Source organism: Artemia franciscana, chromosome 16, assembly GCF_032884065.1.
Source record: "Artemia franciscana chromosome 16, ASM3288406v1, whole genome shotgun sequence".
In the NCBI taxonomy this organism is placed as follows: Eukaryota; Metazoa; Arthropoda; class Branchiopoda; order Anostraca; family Artemiidae; genus Artemia; species Artemia franciscana.
The window spans coordinates 2,052,083-2,073,742 of NC_088878.1; the positions used below are offsets into that span (position 1 = coordinate 2,052,083).

General features: G+C 32.8%; 1 protein-coding gene across 5 annotated transcripts in view; it reads right to left on the reverse strand.

Annotated features, from left to right (window-relative positions):
- Window positions 1-430: 430 nt before the first annotated feature.
- Window positions 431-21,660, reverse strand: part of LOC136036893 (WASH complex subunit 5-like) — a 41,022-nt gene continuing 19,792 nt past the window's right edge. For all 5 annotated transcript variants that reach the window (XM_065719257.1, XM_065719261.1, XM_065719260.1 and 2 more), the window contains exons 3-5: window positions 13,053-13,425; window positions 2,192-2,383; window positions 431-571 (exon numbers count right to left, since the gene is read on the reverse strand). In XM_065719257.1, coding sequence (XP_065575329.1) covers window positions 560-571; window positions 2,192-2,383; window positions 13,053-13,286 — 438 coding nt within the window. In that variant the 5' untranslated portion in view covers window positions 13,287-13,425 and the 3' untranslated portion in view covers window positions 431-559. The remainder of the gene's footprint in view (window positions 572-2,191; window positions 2,384-13,052; window positions 13,426-21,660) is intronic.

Genomic DNA, 21,660 nt, shown 5'->3' on the forward strand with positions numbered 1-21,660 from the left:
AAAGTTACATATTTAAAATCAGCATTAAAATGCGATTTGTTTACGTAACTATCGGTATCAAAATTCCATTTTTTAGAGTTTCGGTTACTATTGAGCCGGGTCGCTTCTTACTACAGTTCGTTAACACGAACTGCTTGATATCACAGGATGCAAATTTTCCCCGAAAAATGTGGAGAAGATTCTACATTTAAAATACTATACATAGTATTTAAGTACTAAACATACACAATATATTTGAATAGCATAAACACTATACACATTTTTTCAATACTAGCAAGGAAATAATCAGCCCTATTCTGGGTGGTCTTGTTTATACAATCCCTTGCTCTTGTGGCTGTTACTGTACCAAAAAGATCAACGAAAAATCAGGAGAGAGGTTATCTAAACACTAATCTTCAACCGAAAGAGCAACGAAGTTACGCCAAAGATCCGAGAATTCTGATTTTGCCTTGACTCGAAATATTTATGATAACCCAAACCATTTCATTTCTTTTCATAGCAACTCCATCATTACTCCCGTAGTTCCATGCAAGTTTTCAGAGGGGCAGTTCCATGCAATTTAGGAATGATCCTACAAAGAGTCGCCTTTAAAAGAGATACAGGAGAAGCCCATCTTAGCCACTCTTACGATTCTCAGGTGAATTTTCACTTTTCATATTTTCCCTTTATATTTTGCAACCTAACCAACTTCAAATAGGCCTACTTTAAAATCTTGAAACATATTAGATAAAAAAAAAACTTACACAAATCAACTCTAAAATGAAAGTTTGATCTACCATTTGAGATGTTTTTGTTTTGTTTTGTTTTTTTTTGTAGTCACACAGAAACATGTGCGTAACGTTCGTCGATTTTGAACATCTATATCAACAAACTCAAAAACATTTGTACATCAATTTTGTGCATCATTTGCTCATTTTTTAGAACGCACTTAATATGTTTTGGTTTTAATAGCAAAATTACATTACTAGCATCCAATTTATAATCAATAAACCTCAGAAGCCCTTGAATACGGAATAAACGAAAATTGAACTCCATCTACGAAAAAATAATTGAAGAAATAAATTAATGTTACTTTTTGACGGTTGTAGAGCAATCTTCACGATTCTCAAAGATTAGCACTTAATTATAAGACAGAGAGAGAGAGAAGGATTTACTGACAATACATGTAAACAAAAAATTATTGCTAGTTCCCCTAAAAAGTAAAGCTTGTCCGTGGGGACCGTTCCATTAATAATTCCTAAATGACTATGGGTTGAAAGAGGATCAATATGCCAATATATATGAGGTTGAAATGGGGGTCACTGGAACGGACACTGGCCCGAGAGCCTCTCAGAGGTCCCTATAATTATACAGACTGAAAATCCTAGCATGACTACCAGCTTAACAAGGCGTAACATTTTCACTTTTAATATAATACATCAATGAATTCCATTTCAAATAGGCTGTATTCAGAATTTGTGACTCTTACCCCTGGGTCTGTACGAGTTACTTACCCCCCGAAGAAATTTTTTTTTATCTTCCAATCTTTTAAAAAAAAAATAGACTTCTGACATTTTAGGCTGATACCAGTGGGGCTGTTGAGGCACAAAAGATGCCTTAGGCAGCCCTCAAATTGGTTTTGGTCCTTAAAAAGGCATTAGAACTCTGTATTTGCAATTAATTGAGAACTTCTAAAACTTTCTACGATATTCTATTCTGTATTATGAAGCGTAGAAAAAAGAGAGAAATAAATATAATATAGAAACGTCGCTCTTTACTACATCACCGATAATGCCTCGTCTATGACTGCATAGCTCTTGAACTTGACTGCAGTAAGTGCACAGTGCTTGCCTAACGTATAAATTTTGTATTTTATCCTAGAATCAAGTTTTTTATGATAATAAAGGTAGGACCATGGTTATATCGAGGAGTAGAGCGAGGGCCATAGTGCGTAATAAGTTTTAAGGCGTTAAGGGACTCAGCATGCATCTTTGTATAGAGAAGAGAGATTATACAAGTATTTTTTTTACTAAACCCGAGTGAACTGAACTGAAGTCACAGTACGACCCTACCCAAAGCGCTCCACATAGAACCGAGTCCTAGATACCCTACCCGCGAATGAATGTGTAGGACATAAAAAAGGGCTACAAATATCCTGTTACCTCCATTTAAGTTTTCCATTTTAGTTTTCCTAGAAAATGTAAAAGCTCACCATTAGCTGCCTGGCTTCATAGTGATCCATAAGCATTTCCATTGTTTGTTGTACAAAAACTCCAGATTCCAAATCTTCTAAGAAGGTGCGGAGATTCACGACGTATCTATGGATAGCTTCCAAAAACAGATAAAAGCGATTAATTATGCTCCCAAAGTTAGCTTTTAACTGGTCATCTAGGATTCTCAATGACTGCAAGATAAATAGCACTTCAGAATTAGAAGAAAAATCATATTAAAATCATGGACAAGGGAGGTGTGCAGACATGGATATATTCAAAACCAACCAATTCTATTCCTTCGATTTTCACGAAAAAATTATAAGCAGTGATTTATTTATGTATGTAAAAAAGAATTAAGATACTAAAAATACTGCTAAAATATGGAAGCTTCACTTAAATTGTTATAAATCAGAGTTTAGCAATTCTCATTCTTTTTTAAGTCAACACTGTACTCAAAATTTCATTAGTTTGGACTGCCGGTTTTGTACACGACTCCTCCATTCACAATAACTTGTCCATTACATACAAGTTTAAAAGACACAAGTTCTCTATGCTATTATTAGTAGGTAATTTTCTGTTCTCCTTAAGTTTCAAAAAGTCAACTAAAGACGGCATTTTTGATATCATTCAATAGCTGAGACTCCGCTCTATCCATCTGCCGAATTATTTTTCTTAAATTTGGTGCACATGGTGCCGTAGATTGAAAGTATTTTGAAAATCGTTGAAAAAAGGCAATACTTTTCTTTTTTTCAGGCAACTTCAGATTCATCCCCAAGAAAAAGTACATGCAATATCATAAATATTGTTCGATGAATGAACATCTGAGAGCATTGAATCCGATGACCTTGCCCTTTTCTGTATTGGTTACAGCTGTAGACTTGTCACAAAATAATCTGTTAGAGAGGGAACTCATATGAGCATACATGACTCCTCTTCCTATTAGAGGCAACTGAAGATCAAAAAAGAACCAGGTGATACAAATTTATTCAAAAAGAAATATTTGTACAAAAAAAATTACGGTTCAATACTTCCATTCTAAAATAAGAAGTCAAAAGTCTGTTCAAAAAACTATAATTCCCTCTCAATTAAGAATGGTTTGTTTTATAAAAAAAATTATTATTTTAAGTTTGAGTGTGACTACATTTATGATTTAATGTTATTATATTCTGTATAAACTTATTCTGTATGAATCATAATTGTCGAATTTGTTTCGATTCAGGAGTTTCAGAAAATTTGGTAAATCCTTTCAACTACAGAGGAAGCATAGGACATACTCACAAAAGCTGTTTGACAGAGTGGCTACAAAAATAGGCACGTAAACACTGTGATTTGCCTCAGCTCAAACTAGGAAAGTGGACTTGTCCTAAGAGCTTTTCAAATATCATAGTTTTTATAATTGTGTCCCTTTTTGGGTAGTATTTAATGTATTATGCACTAAGGCATATATGTATTTACGTATATATACATAAGTTACGTACATATCAGATAGAAAATAATCTAATGAATCGCTACCTTCTTGACGTATGTTGTGCAACAATTCAATTGCATGCTAATTACCATCACTTATCATTTAAAGCTTTCATGTGCCTAATTCAGACGCGGAAAATTTTCTCTTTTAATAAAAAGAAGAATTGTCTTCACACTTGATCACACAACAGGATGAAATATCTAATACCAATGACCTTTGAAGACTTTTGGATAGGATTTTGTCCAGTAAAAACGATGTTATTAAAGAACACACTGAATCTCTGCAAATTTGCATGCCCTTGCCTTTTACTTTCCTTTCTTTTATTGGCTTAAAAAGCATATCCCCTGGGGACTCTCTTTATTTTCAGCTTTTGAAGGCTGTTAACTTAATCTGTTAAATCTGTTAGCTTATAATTGATAAAAATTACGTAAAAGTAATAAGAAGGTAGCAAAATATGAAATCAAGTGAACGATTAAATGGAATAGCAATAAAAGAAATGTACTGAAGTTAAATATACTATAAATTAAAAAGTTTGTCTGCTAGTAAACATATGACGCCATAACATAAAGTTAAATCTGTAAGAGGCTGAACAGAGGCGCCATTGGGGGGGGGGGGGCAGGGGGGCAAACGCCTACCCCAGATTTTCCAGGGGGGCAAGCTTCCACCACAAAGGGCTCTTTTCTGGCCATAATTATCCATTATGTCCAACATAATCCATTCTATTCAAATGATTTGAACAAACTGCACGCCTATTAGCCAAAGAGCGTAATTACCTGACGACCCTTGGGGTAATTACGCTATTTGCTATTAATCACTGTAAACTTTGAAAGTAGGTTAGATTCATAACAAAAGTCTCAAGTTCTGTCAATTGCCCCATGCCCACCCCAAGATTTGGCCCAAATGGCGCCTCTGAGGCTGAAGGCTTGACCTTTTTGGTTAGTCCTTCTAAATTATCAATTAAAGTAAACACAGAAAAAAGCATAAGGCTTTTTCTTAGCTGGAATCTCGTACAGAATGGAACACTTTTTTCAATCGCAATTTATTAACAATACCAACTGAAACTTACTCTCGACGAAGTCATACACCCTAATATCACAGATGGAATACGAGTATGACACCAAAATGAGTTTTTTTTTTTTAATGCATTTTACTTTAGTAGTATCAAGAGGATTTTACAAAAAGCATACTAGCATTGAAAACAAAAACGGAGAAAAAAGGAAGACACACTTTTTTGAGTTACTATAGGATTTGGGCACCTTTTAAAATAAATACTTGATATCGGCATAAACGAACTTGATAGACTCTTACCTTTGTATTTATCCAAAAAAATAGTACCAAAGTCTTAGAATACTGTAGACAGCATATCGTGGACGAACAACAGCCCACAGTAACCAAAAAAAAAAAAATCTGAAACACCCTTAAAATGATATCGCATCGAAAATAAGCAAACCATTGGAGCTGCCATGGCCAAAAGTCCTACGGCTTGAGTCACAAGGAAAATTGCTTTTTTTTTGCATGGAAAACACTGCCGTGTAATTTGTTTTATTCCGCTGGTTGCGGGGCACGGGAACACCATAGAGATCTGTTAATGGCACATTCTAAAGGAAATTGCTACATATACTCGATTTCCTAATTAACAACATGTAATACTTGAATTAATTTTTCTGACAAAAAATAGCGCCACTGTGTTATAAACAATGTCCAGAGAACTGTTTCGCAAAAGTTACAGTGTAAACATACAGAGAAATATTGCGCTGAACCATGAAAACACAACTATATACGCTTGAGCACAATTTGTCAAAAGGATGATTCTGAAAGTTATCAAGCACATTCTGTCTGTGGGAAATTTAAATCAACTCGAGTTTTTCCAATGGAATTTTACCGACGCCTTTTGTCGAGTATGATTCAAGTCTCAAAAATTCCACAGAAACAAAGTTTAAAACTCAAACTCATACTGTGCATCAAAAACTAAAAAGGTTTAAGAAGCCCGTTTGATTAAACCTACTGATATGAACTTAACAATTGACGTCATTATAAGGATTGAGCTGTATGCGTCATGAAGTTGTTTGTCGACTGACGTCATGTTTGTCAACTGATGAAATTACATACCGGGACACCGGGACACAAATGACGACCGGGACACAGGGAATATAAATGACGACCGGGAACCTCAAAGAGAAATTACAGACTGGGACACCCAGACACAAATCACGACCGGGACACAGGGAATATAAATGACGATCGGGACATAGGGACACAACTACAACGGGGACGCCGGGGGCACAGGCAGGATATATAAATGATGACCGGGACACAGGGATTGCTCGAATAGAAATTAGAGACCGGGACACAAATGACGACCGGGACACAGGGAATATAAATGACGACCGGGACACTCAAATAGAAATTACAAACTGGGACACCAGACCACAAATGACGACCGGGACACATGGAATATAAATGACGACCGGAACACAGGGACACATCATTAGAATAATGAGGTATAGATCTGAATACGGATTATTTTTCCCATGGACAATTATATGTTGCATGTTCAAGAGTCAGCAAACCTGACAATCTATTTATATGCACAGACAATGGGACAGCGAAGAATGTTGTATATTCGCATGTTTTACGTAGTTAAAAACATATATATATATATATATATATATATATATATATATATATATATATATATATATATATATATATATATATATATATATATATATATATATATATATATATATATATATATATATATATATATATATATATATATATATATATATATATATATATACTAGCTGTTGGGGTGGCGCGAAGCGCCACCCCAACACCTAGTTGGTGGGGGCGCTTCGCGCCCCCCCCCCCCAAGCCCCCCCTATATATATATATATATGGTTTTAACTACGTAAAACTTGCGAATATACAACATTCTTTGCTGTCCCATTGTCTTTGCATATAAATAGATTGTCAGGTTTACCGACTCTTGAACATGCAACATATAATGGTCCATGGGAAAACAATCTGTATTCAGATCTATACCTCATGATTCTAATGATTGCCCTTGAGCTTTGTTGATGGTGATTGCTAATCGACCATTCCCTGCCCCGGTGTCCCGGTCGTCATTTATATCCCCCTGTTTCCCCCGGTGTCCCCGTTGTAGTTGTGTCCCTGTGTCCCGGTCGTCATTTATATTCCCTGTGTGCCGGTCGTCATTTGTATCCCGGTGTCCCGGTCTGTATATACATTCGTTTTTTAGTTTTGTTTTTCTCCTTTATTTTTTTCCTTTTTTTTCTTTTTTAGTTTATTTAGATTTTTAGATTTTGTAGTTTTTTTATTAGTTTTTAGTTTTTTTTTCTTTTTAGTTTTTTTGTAGTTTTTACCTTCTTTTTAGTTTTGTTAGTTTTTTTTTTTTACTTATGTCCTGGTCGTCATTTATACTCCCTGTGTCCCGGTGCTTTGTTGATTGCTAATCGAACATTCCTTTTGTCCTGGTCGCTTTCTCTTTGAGTGTCGTCATTTATTTTTTTCTTTTTTAGTTCTTTTAGTTTTTACCTTTTTTAGTTTTTTTAGTTTTTTAGATGAAAATTTTTTTTAGTTTTTTCCTTTTTTTCTTTTTAGTTTTTTATTGGTTTTTACCTTTATTTTAGCTTATTTTTCAGTTTTTTCCTTTTTTTAGTTTTTTTTTAGTTTTTAGTTTTTTTAGTTTTTTACCTTTTTTTAGTTTTTTTAGTTTTTTAGCTTTTTTATTTTTTTTATTAGTTTTTAGTTTTTTTTGTAGTTTTTGCCTTTTTTTAGTTTTTTCAGTTTTTTTTTTAGTTTTTTATTGGTTTTTACCTTTATTTTAGCTTATTTTTCAGTTTTTTAGCTTTTTTATTTTTTTTATTAGTTTTTAGTTTTTTTTGTAGTTAGTTTTTTTAGTTTTTTACCTTTTTTTAGTTTTTTTAGTTTTTTTAGTTTTTTAGCTTTTTTATTTTTTTTATTAGTTTTTAGTTTTTTTTGTAGTTTTTGCCTTTATTTAGTTTTTTTAGTTTTTTAGCTTTTTTATTAGTTTTTAGTTTTTTTTGTAGTTTTTGCCTTTTTTTAGTTTTTTTAGTTTTTTAGCTTTTTTATTTTTTTTATTAGTTTTTAGTTTTTTTTGTAGTTTTTGCCTTTTTTTTAGTTTTTTCAGTTTTGACGTCACCTGATCCAGTTTTTTCAGGTGACGTCACCTGATCCAAATAGATTGTCAGGTTTACCGACTCTTGAACATGCAACATATAATGGTCCATGGGAAAACAATCTGTATTCAGATCTATACCTCATGATTCTAATGATTGCCCTTGAGCTTTGTTGATGGTGATTGCTAATCGACCATTCCCTGTCCCGGTGTCCCGGTCGTCATTTATATCCCCCTGTTTCCCCCGGTGTCCCCGTTGTAGTTGTGTCCCTGTGTCCCGGTCGTCATTTATATTCCCTGTGTCCCGGTCGTCATTTGTATCCCGGTGTCCCGGTCTGTATATACATTCGTTTTTTAGTTTTGTTTTTCTCCTTTATTTTTTTCCTTTTTTTTTTCTTTTTTAGTTTATTTAGATTTTTAGATTTTTTAGTTTTTTTATTAGTTTTTAGTTTTTTTTTCTTTTTAGTTTTTTTGTAGTTTTTACCTTCTTTTTAGTTTTGTTAGTTTTTTTTTTTACTTATGTCCTGGTCGTCATTTATACTCCCTGTGTCCCGGTGCTTTGTTGATTGCTAATCGAACATTCCTTTTGTCCTGGTCGCTTTCTCTTTGAGTGTCGTCATTTATTTTTTTCTTTTTTAGTTCTTTTAGTTTTTACCTTTTTTTAGTTTTTTTTAGTTTTTTAGATGAAAATTTTTTTTAGTTTTTTCCTTTTTTTCTTTTTAGTTTTTTATTGGTTTTTACCTTTATTTTAGCTTATTTTTAGTTTTTTCCTTTTTTTTAGTTTTTATTTATTTTTTTTTTTAGTTTTTACCTTTTTTTAGTTTTTTTAGTTTTTTTAGTTTTTTAGCTTTTTTACTTTTTTTTATTAGTTTTTAGTTTTTTTTTGTAGTTTTTGCCTTTTTTTAGTTTTTTCAGGTTTTTTTTAGTTTTTTATTGGTTTTTACCTTTATTTTAGCTTATTTTTCAGTTTTTTCCTTTTTTTTAGTTTTTTTTAGTTTTTAGTTTTTTTAGTTTTTTACCTTTTTTTTAGTTTTTTTAGTTTTTTTAGTTTTTTAGCTTTTTTATTTTTTTTTATTAGTTTTTAGTTTTTTTTGTAGTTTTTGCCTTTTTTTAGTTTTTTTAGTTTTTTAGCTTTTTTATTAGTTTTTAGTTTTTTTTGTAGTTTTTGCCTTTTTTTAGTTTTTTTAGTTTTTTAGCTTTTTTATTTTTTTTATTAGTTTTTAGTTTTTTTGTAGTTAGTTTTTTTAGTTTTTTACCTTTTTTTAGTTTTTTTAGTTTTTTTAGTTTTTTAGCTTTTTTATTTTTTTTATTAGTTTTTAGTTTTTTTTGTAGTTTTTGCCTTTTTTTTAGTTTTTTCAGTTTTGACGTCACCTGATCCAGTTTTTTCAGGTGACGTCACCTGATCCAAATAGATTGTCAGGTTTACCGACTCTTGAACATGCAACATATAATGGTCCATGGGAAAACAATCTGTATTCAGATCTATACCTCATGATTCTAATGATTGCCCTTGAGCTTTGTTGATGGTGATTGCTAATCGACCATTCCCTGTCCCGGTGTCCCGGTCGTCATTTATATCCCCCTGTTTCCCCCGGTGTCCCCGTTGTAGTTGTGTCCCTGTGTCCCGGTCGTCATTTATATTCCCTGTGTCCCGGTCGTCATTTGTATCCCGGTGTCCCGGTCTGTATATACATTCGTTTTTTAGTTTTGTTTTTCTCCTTTATTTTTTTCCTTTTTTTTTTCTTTTTTAGTTTATTTAGATTTTTAGATTTTTTAGTTTTTTTATTAGTTTTTAGTTTTTTTTTCTTTTTAGTTTTTTTGTAGTTTTTACCTTCTTTTTAGTTTTGTTAGTTTTTTTTTTTACTTATGTCCTGGTCGTCATTTATACTCCCTGTGTCCCGGTGCTTTGTTGATTGCTAATCGAACATTCCTTTTGTCCTGGTCGCTTTCTCTTTGAGTGTCGTCATTTATTTTTTTCTTTTTTAGTTCTTTTAGTTTTTACCTTTTTTTAGTTTTTTTTAGTTTTTTAGATGAAAATTTTTTTTAGTTTTTTCCTTTTTTTCTTTTTAGTTTTTTATTGGTTTTTACCTTTATTTTAGCTTATTTTTAGTTTTTTCCTTTTTTTTTAGTTTTTATTTATTTTTTTTTTTAGTTTTTACCTTTTTTTAGTTTTTTTAGTTTTTTTAGTTTTTTAGCTTTTTTACTTTTTTTTATTAGTTTTTAGTTTTTTTTTGTAGTTTTTGCCTTTTTTTAGTTTTTTCAGGTTTTTTTTAGTTTTTTATTGGTTTTTACCTTTATTTTAGCTTATTTTTCAGTTTTTTCCTTTTTTTTAGTTTTTTTTAGTTTTTAGTTTTTTTAGTTTTTTACCTTTTTTTTAGTTTTTTTAGTTTTTTTAGTTTTTTAGCTTTTTTATTTTTTTTTATTAGTTTTTAGTTTTTTTTGTAGTTTTTGCCTTTTTTTAGTTTTTTTAGTTTTTTAGCTTTTTTATTAGTTTTTAGTTTTTTTTGTAGTTTTTGCCTTTTTTTAGTTTTTTTAGTTTTTTAGCTTTTTTATTTTTTTTATTAGTTTTTAGTTTTTTTTGTAGTTAGTTTTTTTAGTTTTTTACCTTTTTTTAGTTTTTTTAGTTTTTTTAGTTTTTTAGCTTTTTTATTTTTTTTATTAGTTTTTAGTTTTTTTTGTAGTTTTTGCCTTTTTTTTAGTTTTTTTACGCCTTCGTTGACGTAAATTGCACATTCTTAATCTGGCCATTTCTCTTTGAACCGCAAGCCTGGTTTTGCTTTTTGGTAACATTCTACCTTTTTCAATGTTTTTCAATTTTTCAGTGTTCATTCTAACATTGATGTTAGAAAAAAATTTTACGTACCAAGCATGCAAACACTCGACAATTTATAATAAAACTCAAAATTATAAATATCTGTTATAAGGTTTTCGAATTACTTTAATCTATTGTCAAAATATATAGAAATATTTATGCAATTACCAGTTTCTACATTTTTAGTTTCAGTTTGCTTTTCAGTTTAGTTTCAGTTATATATCAGTTTATATCAGTTTAGTAGTTTAGTAGTTTATATCTATATTATCAGTTTAGTTATATATTTTTATATATATAGATAGATAGAAGATACATTTTTATATATATAGATACAGTTTCTTCTTTAGTTTTTTTTCTTTTTTAGTTTTTTCTTTTTTTAGTTTCTTCTTTTTATTGATTTATTTTCTTCAATTTCTCAATGTTCATTCTAACATTGACACTTGGAAAAATCTTTACGTGCCAAGCATGCTAAAGCTCCAACAATTTAAATTAAACCTCAAATTTGGGGTATCTGTTTTAAGGTTTTCGAATTACTTTAATCTATTGTCAAAATATATTGAAATATTTGTGCAATTCCCAGTTTTTCTTTTAGTTTTTTCTTTTTTTAGTTTTTAGCTTTTTTAGTTTTTTTTTAGTTTTTTATCTTTTTTATTTTTTTAAGTTTTTTCTTTTTAGGTTTTTTCTTTTTTTAATTTTTTTAATTTTTAATTTTTTTTTTTAGTTTTTTCTCTTAGTTTTTTTTTAGTTTTTTACCATTTTTCTTTTTCGAATTACTTTTATCTATTGTCAAAATATTTCGAAATATTTATGCAATTTCCAGTTTTTACATTCTAGTTTGTTTTCTTTTATATATATAGAAGATATAATCTAGCGTAACGGACAGACAACTTATTTTTATATATATAGATATATATATATATATATATATATATATATATATATATATATATATATATATATATATATATATATATATCTATTCACAGGTGGGACACAGGGACACAACTACAATGGTGCGTAACTAATATGGCGCGTAACGACTTACGCGCGCGGTGGGGCTTGGGGGGCGCGAAGCGCCCCACCAACTAGGTGTTGAAGTGGCGCGAAGCGCCACCCCAACAGCTAGTGTAATAATAAGAATCATTAATTCAATGTAAAGTTAGGTACTGTCATTGGTAAATTAGGGTCGTGCCTGATCTCAGTTCCTGACAGGAACGCGATTAAGAAACTTGGGAAAAGTCCAAGTATCGCCAAACACTAGATGACGTTGTCCCTCCTTTTTTAGTTTTCAAAATATTAAATCGTGGTTGCAGCGGCAGCTGCAACTTAGTAAGAGAGAGTGACCCAAAATTAACCATTATGAAACCAAATCCAGTCGAAGTAAAAGTTCGCCATTGGAATCACCATAGCCAAAAACCCTATAAATGAGACCCTGGTTTGAACAACAAGGAAAATATTTTTGTTTGCGCGGGAAGCACTTAAGTGGCCTTTTTTCCCGTTTTTTTCTCCGCAACTAGCAGAGCTCTGGAACATCATAGAGAGCTGTTTAAGGGCTTTTGTTAAAGGAAAGTGCTACCTCTAGTGCCATGTAAAACTGACAAACACAATATTTAAAATAAAATAAACTTCGTGACAAAAAACTGCAACTTCGTATACAAGATGAAAAATGATGTTATAATCATAAGTTAAAACCAGAAATGACGTTATGTCAGGAGTTCTTGTTTTGATCTAACTCAATTTCTAGGAGTTATGGGTTATTATATTTCTTAGTATTGGAAGTGATCGTCTCTTACTAGGTTGCTAGCTAAATCTGCAACCCGGATACTTTAAAGGGTGAAAAGGGGTGCGAAAACAACAGAGTCTGCTCTTTACTATTCCTGCTAGGAAAAGGCCAAAGGCCGTTTCTTCTGTGTAATACACGTTACAGGCATATTATTTAAAAAGTGTTAATGCTTTTGGAAATGATAAATAAGGAAGCTGTTTCTTTCTTAGGTTGAAAAGGTATTAGGCTACAATAGAAACCTTGTTTCTCATTTTTCGACGAAAAAGTTAAAGGGCTCAGTCATAGTAATCTGGCGATTTGGCCACTCTCTACGATATCAAAGTACCAGGCTAATAGAAAACAAATAAAAAAAAGAAAAGTCGGCGCAACTCATGATAAAATCTTCAGCAGCCAGTTTGACTAAGTCTATTTAAAGTAATTTAGCCACAGCTTCCATACACCAACACACAAGCAGACACTAACAAATCTTGGATGTTTTCTACATCATAGGTGGTATATTTTTTTAAAATCCACAAGGTAATAAAAAAGTATTTGATCTATTGATCCATAATATGTTAGAAGCTAAAATATATCCTATATAATGGAAATTTATAGAGAGAAAAAAGAAGAGAATAAAGCTGAAATACGTTTACCGTATTTTTTTCAAGAGTAGCCTCAAAAGAATCTGGTGATTGAAAGTATTCAAAGTCTATTAATACTCCCCCAAATTTTACATGCTCACTTGTTCCTTTCTTAAAAACTAACGGGACAAAGTCTTTCAATTGCCCTAGCTCAGCATGGATTGCATTTCCTTGGGAAACAATAGAAAGCAGTGCTTGTCCACAAATATTATTTTCGGCTAAAAAGTCTGTACTTGAGAGGGTCATTCTCGTCTTTTCCGTGGTTTTCTAGCTTTCGATCTTGCCTCTTGAATTTCTTTTGTTGTAGGGGACACTTCACCAGTACCTAACAACTCACTAACAAACTTGAAATTGGACAAAAAGCACCTCCAGACAATCCACCAGCCTAAAAGAAAGAAAGAAAGAAAGAAAGTTACTTATTCTATATGCTAATACAATATATGTTTTCTTTTTTCTAGCAAAAGTGCGATGATATTTAAAGCAGAGTTTTACATAAATGCTTGGATATTTCCGCAAGATACACGTAGCCAGAAAAAAAAAAATAAGATTTGGCCATATAGTCAGCTTGGTGATGAATTCAGGTAAAATCAAGAATTTCGGGGTAAAATAAGAAGGCGCATTCAGTGGCGACATAATTGGAGCGAAGGCCTCAAGCCACTAGAATTTCAGGGGGCAAAACACAATTCAAAATAGATCGTAAGAAACCTTTCATAGACTTCAAAAATAAAAATAACGAAAAATATCCTATTATTACACATCGAATGAATCTACTTAGAAAGCATTTGCTTTTACTTATTTTTCCCAAAATCATCTAGTAATTTGACAATATGAACATGATTTAAAATACAATTCACTCAATTATATAATTTAAAGACGCAAACGGCGAATAAGGAGTGACCCTTAATATTCGTAAGAGAGAGCCTAAGAAATTCAAGTTATAAAACAATATCTGCACAAAAAATCTATTTTTCTGCTGATTCCACCATGTGAAATATATTAAGCTTCAGGTTACCTACCAAGGGTTATTGTTTAGAAGAAATTGTACGATTTTAGAAAAAAGGAGAGAGAAGAAATACTCCCAGAAGTGTGACCTTGATAAAAATTGTACATGCAAGTTTAACAGGTTTGAGAACTCTATAACAGAGGTTTTACTACCAGCCCAGAACCTTTAGCTAAATAAGACCTAAACGTTACCAAACAATTAAAACAAGATAGTCAGTCGGACAATCATTACGGCACTGATAGACTCCAGGGCTGAGAAAAAGTTTCCAGGAATAGCTGAATATTAAACTAGAGAGTCGAAGGGAATAGTCAGTATGGATTTATGCGATTTATAGGTTAAATAAAAAAAAGTTTCCTTCAACTGAAAGTAAGGAGCAACATTTAAACTTAAAACGAACAGAAATTATTCCGCATATGAGGAAAATTTCCCCCTCCTCAATATCTCGCTCTTTAGACTAAAGTTTCTAAGAACTTTAAAGAAAAATTTCTTCTAAAAAGAGAAAAAAACAAATAAATAAATACTACATTGTGCCCATATCGTTCTTTACTTAGGCAGCGCTATTGTGCTGCCTATAATTAACGGCTCTTTTGTTTTAGGAGTCGTTCTTAAAGAATCAGGACGAAAAATCAAAGTTTAGCGTAAAGAGCGAGGTATTGAGGAGGAGGCAAACCCCTTCATATACAAAGTAATTTCTGCTCGTTTTAAATCTTAGTGTTATTCCTTACTTTTAGTTGAAAAAACTTACTTTCTTTACTCAATTTCTGGTTGTTTTTCGAATAATGCCTGGAAATCCAGCTCCACTGTATGGAAAATTCTGTCCCTCCACGAAAAATTCCTACAAATAAAGCTCCTCTTATATATTACATCTCATCCCATCCCCGTATAATTCGATCCACGCTGAAGATTCTCTCAGAAAATTTCTTGTGGTGATTCCGCCTGAAAAATTCTCCTTAACAAACTTTCATTTGAATAAGACTTTAATTTCTGATCGTTTTTCAATTCATCCGGAAATCGGACTTCCGAGGATTTTCCCCCTCCACCAGGGGAAAGTTATTCCTGCGAAAAATTACCCCATGGAGAATTTCTCTCGTGGAGAATTACCCCAAGGAAACATCCTTCAGGCAATTCCCACCCACTGAAAATTTCCTCAGAACATCCCGACATCTAAAATTGAATCGGCAAAGACAAAGTAAGACAAATAAAAGAATTTTATATAGGAATTCTGGCAAATTTCCCCAGTGTAAAATTTCCCCAGGCAAGTTTACCCTCAGAAATTTCCCTTCCCATGGAAAATTCCCATAGTGGAAAATCCCCTCAATCATAAAATTCCTTAACCCCCCCCCCACAAAAAATTATTGTATACTATCCAACAAAAAATACTACACATAAACAATTTGAAGATTTCATAGCTTACGGACCTTTCCCCAGGGGCAGTGGGGGGTCATATTATCACCAAAGGTGTAGTTATTGGACCATTCAGCTAGGCTGAACAAAATGGCTAACTTAGAATTTTGATCGAACAACTTTAAGGGAAAAAAGCGTGGGAAAGTGGCTGGTTGGCCTCCAATCTTTCTTGTCTCTTAAAAAGAGCACTAGAACTTTCAACTTCCGATCAAATGAGACCTCTCTCTATCTTTAAGTCACTGGCTCAATACGATCATTATGCAAAGTTCCACATTTGGTATATAGAGCTTGAAACCTCTACAGCGAGGTTTCATGATCTGATATTTGATGGTGTGATGCATTAAGACGGGGAGACTTTTTGGGGTGTTTCCCCCTTTTTCGAAAATTGGACAATTTTTCTCAGGCACGTAACTGTTGATACGTAGCATTAAACTGAACGAACTTTCATATTTGGAATCAGAATAAACATTTTGCTTTTTATAGGTTTGGTTAATTTCGAGCCGCGTCAATCCTTACTTACAGGTCGTTACCATGAACTATCCCGGGTGCTTTTTTTTTAAATACAGTGGTTAATTTATTGACGATCATGGATATAGGCTACCTTCTCCTCAATTCCTCTCTCTGTACACTAAAGTCTAGAAACTCTTTAAAAATACTTCTCATTCAATTTCAACGGCCCTTCTTTATGAGCAATCTTTATCAGAGAAATGGGACAAAAAATTAAACTTTAGTGTAAGGAATAAGGGATTGAGGAGGGCACCTCTTAAATACGGAATAGTTTTGTTTGTTTTAAGCGTTAATGTTACTCCTAACTTTCAGCTGATTTTTTTTTATTACTAGTAGTATTTCGAGTCTTGCCAGGAAATCCCGTTCAACCCTCCGAAGAAAATTCCACGCAAAAAGTTTCCCCATGGAAGATACTCTACAGAAAATTCCTTACCCCACCCCCCAAAGAAAACATTATTTATTTCCCAAAAAAATACTACATGTAAATAATGGGCAAATTGAATAATTTACAGCCTTTTTCTCAGCAACTGGGGGGGGGGAAGGTTATGTCATCACCAGCGACATAGTTATTGGACTTTTCAAATAAACTGAACAAATAGCTATCTCAGAATTTTGATCGGATGTTTTTTATTGGAGGGGAAAGGGGAATGGAAGAGGGATTGTTTGTACTCAAATCATTTTTGTCACTTAAAAAGGGCAAAGTGAAGTCAAAATTACCGTTCAAATGAGCCTTCTCTCGATCTTCCAAGACTATTGGTTTGATACGAACAATCGTAGGGAAAAAACAACAACAACAACAACAAAACCAATAAACACGCGTCAATGGCCTTTCTTGATTAAATACATTTTTTTGCTTAAAATATGGACCAACATTAAAACTCAAAACGAACAGATATTATTTTGAATACGAGGGGGGTGCCCCCTCCTTAATACCTCTCTTCACACAACAAGTCTTTTTGTATTTCTAAAAAAAGTTCGGATTCCGATTAAGCAGCTCTTGTGAGTAGTGATGCCTCTCTGCTTTCGGGAAGGCCCATAGGTGGTGTACAATTGGAGCTAATAGCCCCTCAAGACAATATTAATCGCACCTGGGTCTTATACTTGGTTCGTAGTATGATTTATCTATTTATGAGTATTGTTTATTTCTGGACTTCTTTGATCATCATGTAAGAGGATTTATTAGAGTCCGCTAGTCAAGGGGGAAAGTCCCGGTCGTAGAAAAATGAAATTGATTGTGGTGCAATATTTACAGGTGAAGATGAGACAATCTTGCGCGACTTGTTACGGTTCCGGTGGAAGTTTATAATCCAGGAAAAACTGGTTTTGAAGGTCAACGACATGCGCGTTGTTAGATCTTACAGTTAACTCACCTTAGTATTAAAAAAGGGTTCAGTGTCTCAGCATCAAGGAAATTATTCTTGGTATATTCTTTAGTAATGGATGCTTTCACTCTATTGGATTTTGAGGGCGCTAGTAATCGCGAAAAGAAATCTATAGTGCTTAATTGAGTTAGTTAAAGTCGGAAGAACAGTTATGTTTTGCAGCAAAAATGAATTTAATGCATATACAAAGATTACAAGACGGATTAAATGCAAGTGAAATACATTGAAGACAGTGATCTGAATCAATCTATAAAAAAAGAATGAGTTTGTTACAAGCGAGAAAGAATCCTAGTTAGTCTCTAATCGGTAGTGAGACTATAAGGATTAAAAAATGACTGGATTTGAGAAAACAAAAATAACAAGGAATCTAATGAATTCAGAAAAAAATTTTGATTCTGTATTATGATTTTCAAGAGTTATCTCTTCAAAAGAAAATATTTTCCCAAGGAATATTTAACGATATAATGAGAATTGATTCTCCATTTTTGGACTATTGCATGAAACTTTTATGTCGTGGGCCAAATGGATTACCCAATTTATTGTTAAGATAATTGAAAAAAAACAAAATGATTTTGTGGTTTTGCTTTTAATCACTACCTAAAAATTAATTTAAGACTACCATTTTCGTGCCAACAAGAGATAAGTCGACATTTAAAAAAATCCTGTCCAAACATTTTTGTGACTCGATTACTCCTCCTCCTAGAAGACATTCATTTTATTGATAGCGACTCAGTTTCTTTTTAGCAGTGAGACAGTCAACATTGAAAAAATGTTTAACACGCGTCCATTATGTTTGTATATAATGAGCAGTTGGTCATCCTGTGAGAATTGTACAATTATTGATGACTATGAAGAAAAGTGTATATTATACAATCCGCCTAAATTGCATAAAGGATATAAAGTGCACATTAAAGATGGTAATTCCTGTCTTGAAGATATTTGCGACTCTCACACTAGAGCTTTCCTATATTGCAATTGTCATTACGAATAATGTAATCAAAAGGAAAATACTTACCCTGATATGATTGCGAAAAACCCACCTTAAACGTGATTTCATTTTTTTTAAGAGACTGGTATCGTTGTCGTCTTAAATTTTTCCGGAAGACAAACCTGCTCAACGCTTAGATTACTGGAATAAGAGAGTCTGGTTTTTATGATATCACTGACAAGATCCAGGCTACTACTAATATAAACCTACTGACTTTTATTTGGCTGTTGCAGAAAGGGATTCTTCATATGAGAATATTGTGTATGACATTGCTTCAAATAGGCAAATTAAAACGTGTGGATTTTGTAATACGAATTAAAATAGTATTATTGACGTTACGAAGCAATATAATAAAAATGAAGTTACATTATATTGTAGAAAAGTGACCCTGACTTTGCATGCCAAGATGAATACAAGTTGAATCCAGACCAGCTTCCGCCACTTATCATTACCGACGGTTACTTATACGTGGAACAAGAAATATAATGGCACAGAGTTCTTATTGTAAACAAAAGTTTTATTAATAAGCAAATTCAAAAACATTTTTAAAGCATTTCAATCGTAGGGCACTGAAATGTATATTATACAAGTTAGATAGAGCATTTTCAACAAGAAAATCGTTCAATTGAGGATTGCCACCGTAAACTCTGAGAAATCCACTGTAAGTATATCAACCACATCGAAAAAAAATATATAATAATGCATGAAAACCACAACTTTGGCTGATAAATTTTGTGCTTACTTCTGACTTTGAATAAGAGATCTTCAACTTTGCTCACGAAAATTTTTAGTGTTAGGCGTGCAGAATGCATATGGTAGGCCAAGAGTTTGAAAGATACGCAGCCAATGCCCCGTCTTTACAATCGATGGGCTACAGTGAACAATCAGATAGGATATTTGTAACGCTTTGAATATGCTCGAGAAAATCCGAGGGTATGTAGTTGGATTTGTATTTGGACATGTAGGGATGTAACTTGAATACATTGATAATTTGATTTGTGTTCATGGTGAAAAGTCAAATCGAACACTCCCATTAGGGATAATTTCCCAATAGGTTTCAAATTGATTTAGTGAGCTTAATACTACACTCTTCTCCAATGATTCGGCTAAGCTTACTTTAACCGTTCAGACAATACTCATATCTTGAGTACCAGGAAAATCCAATACACTAATACCGTGAGTTTTTACAAACATTTCTTTTGTTATACCATTTTCAAATAGTTGTGAATCTGAGTCTAGAGACTGAATTGTCAATCAAATAGTTCGAGGTAACGAACTGTAGTAAAGAGCGACCCGGTTCAATAGTAAACAAAACTCTAAAAAACGGAATTTTGATACTAAAAGATTCATCGAAAGAATCGGATTTTTATGCAGTTTTAAATATAAGTTTAATCAAATTTAGTCATTGTCATCAAAAGTTACGAGCCTGACAAAAAAAATTTGTAACTACAATATTGCAAGAGGGCTCAGTCAAACGGAATAAAAAAGTTCTAGTGGCCTTTTTAAGTGACCAAAAAATGGAGGGCCCCTAGGCCCCCTCCCACGCTCATTTTTTTCCAAAGTCGACAGATCAAAATTTTGAGATAGCCATTTGGTTCAGCATAGTCGAAAACCATACTAACAAAGTCTTGGGGATGATTTACTCCCCCACAGTAACCGGGAAAGGGGCTGCAAGTTAGAGACTTTGACCTGTGTTTACATACAGTGATGGTTATTGGGAAGTGTACAGACGTGAGTGGAGGGGGCTATGTGGGAGGATCTTTCCTTGGGGGAATATGTCATGAGGGAAGAGAAATTCAATGGAAAGGGCGCAGGATTTTCTAGCAAAACTATAAAGAAAACAAAGGAATAATAAACATGAAAAGTTTTTTTAATTGAAAGTAAGGAGTAGCATTAAAACTTAAAACAAACAGAGATTATTTACGCATACGAAGGGTTCTTCTCCTCCTAAATAACTCGCTCTTTATGCTAAAGTATTTTTAAGTAACTTCAACTATTTATTCTATGGCTTTTCTGATTCAGGGGTCATTCTTAAAGAATTCGTACACAACTTAAGCTTTAATGTAAAGAGCGAGGTATTAATAAACCCCCTCGTGTACATAACAAAATATAAGAATATAGAAGTTTATTACCTAAGTTAAATCTTAAGTTACATATATTTTTTACTCATAAAAACGTTCGTTAAAACTCAAAAGTTCTAGTTGCCTTTTTTAAGTAGCCGAAAAACTGGAGGGCAACTAGGCTTCCTTCCCCACCCCTTATTTCTCAAAATCGTTTTATAAAAACTCGAGAAAGCCATTTAGCCAAAAAAGAATTACTATACAAATTTCATTTAAATAATTTATGTGCGGAGAGCCAAAATCAAACATGCATTGACTCGAAAAGGTTCAGACATTAAATAAAAAAAACTAGTTTTTAAACTGAAAGTAAGGAGCAACATTAAAACTTGAAACGAACAGAAATTACTCCGTGTATGAAAGGGTCTGTTCCTTTCTCGACGCCCCGCTCTTTACGTTAAAGTTTGTTACTGTTTAATAAAGTAGAATTGAAAGAAAGAGTCAAACTTTAGCGTAAAGAGCGGGGCACTGAGAAAGGAACCACCCCTTTCATATGCGGAGTAATTTCTGCTCGTTTTAAGTTTTAATGTCGCTCCTTACTTTCAGTGAAAAAACAGTTTTTTTTTATTTAATCCATATAGGGTCCTGTATGATTTATCGAAGAACAAATTGTATAGTGGAATTCCATTTAATTAACATACGATAACTGAAAGCCCAAACATTTAAAATATGAGTGAAGAATTTGTCCATGATACAGAGGCATTGGCATTTTTTACAAAAACTAAAGCGAGTTTTAAAGGAATTTTGCCATTTATAAATGGCGAATCGGTGTAGGTACATGTACCCGTATCTATATATAGTTGATTTGTGACTGTATGCGAACGATCAATTTGGTATTATTTCCACTAGGTTATAATTTCTCACTTGTCAAAGCAAAAGAACTCATAGCCGGTTGGATTCATCAATATGAATTGCATATTACTTACATAGCTTGAAAGATTATTGCTTGTGCTCATCAATGTTCCATTAATGCAGACACTGATATGTCTAAACAAATTGTGTAGTACACAATTTTCATAGGATAACCCCCGGCTGCACTTGGCTTTTTACTGTTAGATTTTTAGACAATAACATGCAAATATATAGACGTGGAAGTCAAATCTATGAAATAGCCTTCACTGGAATAAATTTGAAAGTGTACATTTTCAGAGAGCGGTTGTTGCGGATAAAATCCTTCATGGTAACCACATTTTACAATCACATCAACACTTTCTGCATT